Source organism: Terrapene carolina, unplaced genomic scaffold (genome assembly GCF_002925995.2).
Source record: "Terrapene carolina triunguis isolate 2854851 unplaced genomic scaffold, T_m_triunguis-2.0 Scaffold68, whole genome shotgun sequence".
In the NCBI taxonomy this organism is placed as follows: domain Eukaryota; kingdom Metazoa; phylum Chordata; order Testudines; family Emydidae; genus Terrapene; species Terrapene triunguis.
This window is the reverse complement of record NW_020664419.1, coordinates 23,582,568-23,590,838: the sequence shown is the minus strand read 5'-3', so window position 1 is coordinate 23,590,838 and position 8,271 is coordinate 23,582,568. Positions and strand designations below refer to the sequence as shown.

The 8,271-nt window shown below is 42.1% G+C and overlaps 1 protein-coding gene across 1 annotated transcript in view; it reads left to right on the top strand.

Moving 5' to 3' along the window:
• Window positions 1-8,271, top strand: part of LAMB4 (laminin subunit beta 4) — an 83,877-nt gene that overhangs the window by 17,638 nt on the left and 57,968 nt on the right. Inside the window, exons 5-9 of the mRNA XM_029910831.1 lie at window positions 2,240-2,313; window positions 3,137-3,325; window positions 5,562-5,625; window positions 5,820-6,034; window positions 7,138-7,258. Of these exons, the coding sequence (XP_029766691.1) occupies window positions 2,240-2,313; window positions 3,137-3,325; window positions 5,562-5,625; window positions 5,820-6,034; window positions 7,138-7,258 (663 nt within the window). The remainder of the gene's footprint in view (window positions 1-2,239; window positions 2,314-3,136; window positions 3,326-5,561; window positions 5,626-5,819; window positions 6,035-7,137; window positions 7,259-8,271) is intronic.

Here is an 8,271-nt window from a genome sequence, read left to right as displayed (position 1 = left end):
TGTCCGTGAAAATCCGGACGTATGGTAACCCTAAGTTCGCCTAGTGGTTGCACTGGCCCTGCTCTGAGGCCTGTTATTAGTGCAAGGCCTTGTGGAAGTAGTTATGCTAACAGCTCCGTTTTAGGTGAGAAAAGGGCAGGTCTAAGACAGTAACCACTGGTCATAAATTCTGCACTCTCATTTGGAAGGACAAACAAGTAAACACAAAGAATACAGCACACCAAAGAATTCTGCTAGAAGGGGGTTTTGGAGAGGGTTTTAGCAATCTCCTTACTAGACAGATGGACCACAAAAACCTTGAATTATTACGAAATGAGTGATGAAAAATTGTTCTTCTTAACCTCTGAGGATAGGACAAGAAGCAATGGGCTTAAATTGCAGCAAGGGCGGTTTAGGTTGGACATTAGGAAAAACTTCCTACCTGTCAGGGTGGTTAAGCACTGGAATAAATTGCCTAGGGAGGTTGTGGAATCTCCATCATTGGGGATTTTTAAGAGCAGGTTAGACAAACACCTGTCAGGGATGGTCTAGATAATACTTAACTCTGCCTTGAGTGCAGGGGACTGGACTAGATGACCTCTCGAGGTCCCTTCCAGTTCTTTGATTTTATGATGTGGGTTGTTAATATTAAGATGCGTGATTGTGGACCCCAGATATGCCACATATTGATGAGGGATAGGTATTAATCTGTTACAGTCACAGAAGATGATCAAATATGGTTGGGTTTTCAAAAAATTAAACAAAGAAGGGATATAAAAGATCCAGTCTAGTTCCCTAATTTTGGGGTTCATCAGTTTCCCAAGACAGTGTAAACTGAATCAGCTCTCCCTTCAAATGGGCTGCACTTACTTTTCCTTCCCATCTTTGTTTTGAATGGTCTTCACAATATAAGATTGTAAGTATGAAAATGCAGCAAACCACGTTATTGTACTGATCTTATTTTTATACTTGTGCAGACTGATTTTTCTATTATTTCAATGATATTTGTCTACGTTAATTAAAGATTCTGTGTCTGCTTCACCAAATTTTATCTTCTTAATTAACTCCAAGCAGCAACCTGAAAAAGAACCTGTGATCTGTGACAAATGTATGTTGCATCCCAATAAATAATTATAATTGTAATAATTAATCAGGCTACAGTGGCATCACAAACAGGAGTGATGAAGCACATAGCAGAGACCCTGTGGCAGGGGCGGTAGTGGGGGGCCTTGTGGGGGCTATAGCCACCCCAAAATTTACCTTAGCCCCCTTGTAGCCACCCTATAACAGCTGCCACTCTCCAGCCGTCCAGTTCTGAAGGCAGAGCAGAGAGAGTGGTGGCTGCTGGCCAGGCATCCAGCTAAGAGACTCAAAAACTAAAGGAAAAACTCAGAAGAAGTAGAAGAAACAGCAGAATAATGCTAACCAGTGGTTCTCAACCTTATTCTTTCCAAGTCCCTCCCACCCCCAACATGCTATAAAAACTCCAGGCCCCGGGGGGCAGGCCTCAGGGCTTCAGTTGTGGGATACCGGGGCTCAGGGCTTCTGCCTGCGGGGTGCTGAGGTCCTGCCCCATGGGGTGCCATGGCTTGAGGCTTTAGCTCTGGCGGTGCGGGGGCTCAGAGTTTCTATCCCATAGGGCAGGGAGACTCAGGGCTTCGGGCTTCAGCCCCGCAGTTGGGGGGGTTTGGGGCTTCTGCCCTGCGGGGCCCTGGGGCTCAGGGCTTCCACCACGGGGTGCCAGGGCTAGGGGCTCCAAGCTTTCTGCCCTGGGCCCCAGCCAGTCTAAATCCAGCCCTGCCACACGGACCCCCAGAGACCAGCTCGCGGATCCCCAGAGGGCCACGGACCCCCCAGGGGCCACGGACCCTCCGGTTGAGAACTGCTGCAATACGATACATTCTCTTTCTCTCTGATTTATAATGTTGGAGCAAAGATTTACAATGATTTAGATCTGGTCATTTGTAACTACACAGGATTTCAGAAGCATTTGATAAAAAGAACTAACTTATCTATAGAGAAATTGTAAGCACGATACCTTGAATCAACTTATTTTCAACAGCTGAATCAAAGGAACTACAGCAGGATTGAATTACCTACCACAGAAATATATTTTTTCATATAGCATCTACTTTTAATTTAAATCTGTTTTTGTCATAAAACCTACAGCTGCATAAACCATGATAGCAGGTTGTGTACCCATAGGAAAGACGAGTAATTTTACATGACTGATCTTCACTGTTTTTTAATTCCTTTTCAGGCATTGACCATGTTAGCATTAGACTGGACCTAGAAACCTTATTCCAGTTCAGCCATCTTATACTGACTTTTAAGGTACTCTGTTTAGATATTTTACTTGAGCCTTCACATAGCTTTATGTAAAGAACATCATGGTTGCAAAGTCAAGCACTCAAAAGTTAGGAATGACAGAATTAAGGTTGCCTGTGCAACATTAATTTGGCCCCTCTGTGTCTATGATTTATTTTATAGTCTTTAATTACATGGTCACATACTATTTTTCCCAAAAGACCCCTACTTGGTTCTCTTAAAATTGCTTATTCACCATTTTCCCCAGTTTTGGGTAGTAGTAGTGATTCATTTTTGCTGAGAGAACTCAGTTGATGAACCCTGTTTCTTATGTGCTTCAGTTCATACTTAGACAGTCTGTTTCAGAAAATCAAGTATCCCAGGTAGTTGACTGGGGAATTAATCCTGCAAGCCCGCATGCTTGGAATTGTCATCAGCTGTTATTGGAGTTCCATGTGGAGAGGGCTTGTAGGTTCAGACCTTAGGGCTTATGAAAGCAACATAAGCTAAACCGGAAAAGCCATTATTTGGAAGGAGTGTTTGCCAGGAAACTTCCCCTTGTAGAGAGAAACCCTTCTATTTAGGGTATATCTACACTGCAGTCGGGGACATACTCATGTGAATTTTGATATAGCTTGAGTAACAACAGAAGTGAAGCCATAGCAGCACAGGCTGCTGCTGGAGTGTGGGCCCAGGGTCCTGGGTGGGTGTGGCTAGATCAAAGCTAGCTCGGGTACGTCTCTATGTGCTACACTCATACTTCCCATTTGCTGCTGACATACCCTTAGTTCTATTAAAAGCTTGTTCCAAAAGTCTGTTTAAAGAATTATTGCAACAATGTTTCTTCCAGACATTTCGGCCTGCGGCAATGTTGGTTGAGCGCTCCGCAGACTATGGTCACACCTGGAAGATATTTAGATATTTTGCACAAAACTGTGCTGAATCTTTCCCCAACATCCCTTCTGGTCCGGCAAAAGGAGTGGGAGATATTGTTTGTGATCCAAGATATTCAGACATTGAGCCCTCCACTGAAGGCCAGGTATTTCTTAGTGTTTGTGCTTTTTTTACTTCAAATTACACTGATTTTCTTCTCATGCCAATGAGAGATCAGCGAGCCAGTTTGTATTCCACGTCTGATTCTTCTCACACACTGGTTTTACAAGGGGAAATGCCTGCAATGGGTTACACTGAGAAGAAAATCAACACCACTCAGTTTTATTTTGAGTTTCAGGTTCAAATGAACACATACAGAAACTCATCCAAAACTATGTAGTTTCTCCAGGTTTCCACTCTAAATCGTAAGTCCCTCCCCACAACAGGTCTTCACTCCCCCTAAACTTCCACTGACCTGTGCAGAAGCCTATTCTCTGATATCTGCAGGTGACAGCCAGCTGGCTCCCTTCTTTAGCTTCAACCTGTGGGGCTGGGGGCTGGTCTCTCTAACAAATCCCCCGAAAGGGTCTTCTGTCTCCCCCACCAGTTTTTCAGTAAGGGGACTCAAAAGCTTTACGGAGTCCCATGGGACACTGATGGCAATTGCCACGGAGAAGCATCAGAAGGGCCAGCATTAGATTAGCACCACCATCCATTGGTTTTCCTGCATCCTTTCTGCTCCTGTTCCCTTCACCTACAACATACCCTTTCTTCCAGTATGGAACTTGGGTTCCAGAAATTTAGTCTACTTTAATTACAGCAAAAAGCTCTGCTCCCAGTTTTTCTGAAAGTCTCACAGGCCTCAAATGTTTTGGCACTCTTCATTCCCATGTATAAATCTGAAACCAGCAGACTTTCATATGCCTTTGAGTGTCATAAAAAATTGAATAGCTCTACTTATAATGCATAAAAATCATGCTTCATGCAAAAGCTAGCTGAATATTATTTGTTAAATAATATTTATTAAATTTTGCATTATTTTATTAACATTTTTGTTATTATTTGCCCAGAATCTAAAATGGGGGAAATAATTTGTGAATACTCACCAATATTTACAAATTTCATGAACATGTTCCAATAAAATATTCACAAATAATTTTAAAAACTAATTAGCCATTGTTTAAATTATTTTTGAAGATAAATATATTGTATTCACCCAGCTTTACTTCATACAACCTGCACGCACACAGCTAAATTCAATGTTTAGGTGTCCTAATGCATCACTAATAACTGTATACAAGATAGTAGCTGCTCATTTTAGCTCTGTTGCTATATACTGATATTTAGTATTAATTAGCCTTGAAATATTTCCAAATTTATAAAAAGCAGTGTACTAGGAATTTGTTTTTTGTAAGTTTCATAGGGCTAAAAAATAATTTTTAAAAATAAGAGTTACACAAAATTTCACAGCAGTTTTTGATTTTTCAGTAAAACAGGTACCATTATTCTCAGGGAAATGAAGATCACATATTTGCAAAAAGCATTAGACTCACCAACAAACATTTATATAGAAGGATACCCAAGAGAATTCTATTTAAATTATTTAACTTCTATTCCCCTTTGTCACAGGGAGCAGATTCCAGTTCCCCACTCGCTTTTAAAGGGCCCAGTCACCCTGTGACACCCCCCCCCATTCATCTTTTCCGCTTCAGTCTCTTATGTTAGTTACTATCCTGAAGAGCTTGTTAGCAATTCTCCATTTCATTCCCTTCTGAATCCTGCACATCAATGTAATATTGACCCTCAACCCAGCTTTACACAGGGCTGAGCTAGCTATTTCTTTAATTCCATACCCCTGCTCCCTTGGACCAATTTGGGTCGTGCTTTGCTACATTGCTACAAGTCAGCAAAGCACTTAAGCAGATGCTTGACTTCAAGCACAATTATAAGTGCTTTGAGCCCTCATTTAGGAATGTAGTTATGTGTCCAACTTCAAACATCTGTGGGGGAGAGTGTGGGGGTCCCGGGCTAGGGGTGGGGTCATGTGGGATGTGGTCACAGGGGTTACTCCCCTGACCCCCAGCATCTCGCCCCCCCCCCAAAATGTCCCCACCAGTTGCTGTCCCGGCCAGTCAGGGTAAGCTGCTGGCAGGCCGGGACACTTTGTTTACTTAGGTTTACTTCCGTGCGTGCAGCCGCTCAAGGTAAACAAACCATCTCGGCCTGCCAGCAGCTTATCCTGGTGGCCTGGGAGCCAAAGTTTGCCGAACCCTGAATTATAGAGTCGGCTTATGAATGGGTCATAAAAAATTTCCATTTTAACTTATCCATCTTGGGGGGGGGGGGTCGGCTTATAAACAAACCGGCTTATGATCGAGTATATACGGTAATTTGTTTTACAGGTTGTCTTAAAAGCTTTGGATCCCAGCTTTGAAATAGAAAATCCTTATATCCAATCTATACAGGGTATGTATAGTTTGGGTTTTCTTTACACATAGTTATTTGTTTGTCTTGCATGTTAAATACTATGGTCTAGATCCTCAGCTAGTGTAACTCGGCGTAATGTAGCTAATTTACATCAGCTGAGCACCCTGTAGATTTTCAAGTGAACAGAGTTTTTACGTTAATTGTGGTTCTTTATTTCCTTTCTCTTATCCCAGAGCTCATCACTTTAACAAACCTGAGAATAAATTTCACAAAACTCCACACTCTTGGGGATACTTTATTTGGAAGAAGGCAAAGTGATCTCCTTGAAAAATATTATTATGCAGTTTATGAAATGGTTGTCCGTGGAAGTTGTTTTTGTAATGGTCATGCCAGCCAATGCAGTCCAGTGCAGAAACTGCGGGGTGATGTTTTCTATCAGCCTGGAATGGTAAGCTATAAAACTTCCAGTCCTAAAAGGGATTCCCTATATGGTAATTTTTGGATGATTATCCTTGGATTGTAATTTGTGATTCAACATTTTAAAAATATTTTAACATTGCGTCCTCCATTAAAAACACTGGGCCAGATTAAAAGAGACCAGAATCTGACCCCTGTTGGCACTAGAGTGGTAGTTCTATAATAACTGACACACAAACATGTTAATAATAGCATGAAAATACCAGAGCTGTAATGGTGCAAATGTAATCCAGTAAGTAATCTGTGTTGTGTGCAGATTTGAATGGCTACTTTATTGGGTACATTCCATAACACCAGTAGGGTTTGGTGAAAACTCCGCTGCATGAAAAGAGTCATCAGCACAAAGAGAATTCCCTGTTTCCACATTAAAAACAAACACACTGGTGAACAACAGATTGTCCAAGGAGTCAGGAACAGAATAAAGTGTTTAAACCTCAGTGTCTGTCAGTAGAAGTATCTTTGCTAAAATTTGTTCAATATCTTTAAGACAGGTTGGTTATTGTTTCCACACACTGTCCATGCCTCTTGCTCATGTAACTGAGAATTGTTTCTGTCACATGAGGGAGCCAGAGGGCTCTGAATTTCTCTGCTTATGCTGGCATACCAAAAGCCTAGGGTTACTTAGGTATTTTAACGTGTGAACATTTTAGGTTGGCATATAGCATTTTGGGGGGGATCTATCCAGCCATACGAGTACATAGGACTCTTCATATGATGTAGAACTGTTCAATTTTGGCAAATGACAAATTTGTAGTTTTAAAGCTTATCTCAGCAAAGAAGTCAAAGTCACCCTTGAAATCAGTTACTTTCTGGAGATGAAACAAACATCAGGAATACCATGTTTCGTTATAATTAACATACTAAATTTCTCCCTCTGAGAGAGAGGCAACCTGATCTGGTTCTGGCACTATGGAAGTTTTCAGTCTTCAAGAATCAAAAAGTAATATATTATCCCACATGAAAGAAAACTATATTGGGGTGGGTGTGGGTGGAGTGTTTTTTTCCTGCCAAATGGCCCAAAGTCAATGGACTAAAGAAAATTCAATTATTTTTGTTGTTGTTGACATGTTGCAGGTTCATGGCAGGTGTGTCTGTCAGCACAACACTGCTGGCATGTCCTGTGAAAGGTGTAAAGAATTCTACAATGATGCTCCCTGGAGGCCAGCCGAAGGATCGCAGGATAATGCTTGCAAACGTACCTGACAAATAGTTACTTAATTTTCATCAGATAGTTGATAGCACAGTACAATACCATGCATTGCCTACAAGGACAGCTGAGCTTTCACATGGGCTTGTTTCTCATGCTTAAACCCCGCAGAATAGGATATCCTAGATGGATTCAGGTGTCAGCGATGCACTTTCAGGAGAGATGTGTGGCAACTGTGCTGCATCTCCTGGTGGTATATCCGTATACACCGCTACCTCGATATAACGCGACCTGATATAACACGAATTCGGATATAACGCGGTAAAGCAGTGCTCTGTGGGGGCGGGGCTGTGCACTCCGGTGGATCAAAGCAAGTTCAATATAACACAGTTTCACCTATAACGTGGTAAGATTTTTTGGCTCCCGAGGACAGTGTTATATCGAGGTAGAGGTGTATCTAACATTTGTGTTGCTCTCAGTAAAGGAGAGCTATTTCAATTTCCAATTCGCTGTAAAGAGTAAAAGTACAGTGAACAAGAAAAGGCAAAGAAGGCAAAAGGGATTATTCACTGGTTAGGGTCTTTATTGCAAATGAGAATTTAGACAAAGCTGTATTCTTTTCAGTAGACTACTAGCAGATTACTAAACCATCTTCAGTACACTACAAAATTGTGATGGCCACAAGGGATCTAAGACATTCTGGGCCAGATTTACCTTTATGCTCCAGCTGCTTTGCGCCACCCCAGTGATGTAAAGCAGCCAGATCATACGGCTGAATCTGATCTGTTAGTTCCGTGCATCTGACTGTTCTCAGTTATATCAGTGAAAATTGTGAGTCGCTCCACTGAATTTTCATGCTGGTAAAGACAGTGTGAGATCAGAATCAGACACTTTACTTCAGCGTGACATTCTTCATCCCCACTCCCAGGCTTGGGGGAGGTCACACCCAGGGACTATTCACCCCACTGCCAGGCTTTCGGGTGGGATTGTCAGCTCCAGGTCTTTTTCATCCTCCCTAAGCCTGAGCGGGAGAGGGAGGGGTGCTGTTCATTTCCAATTGT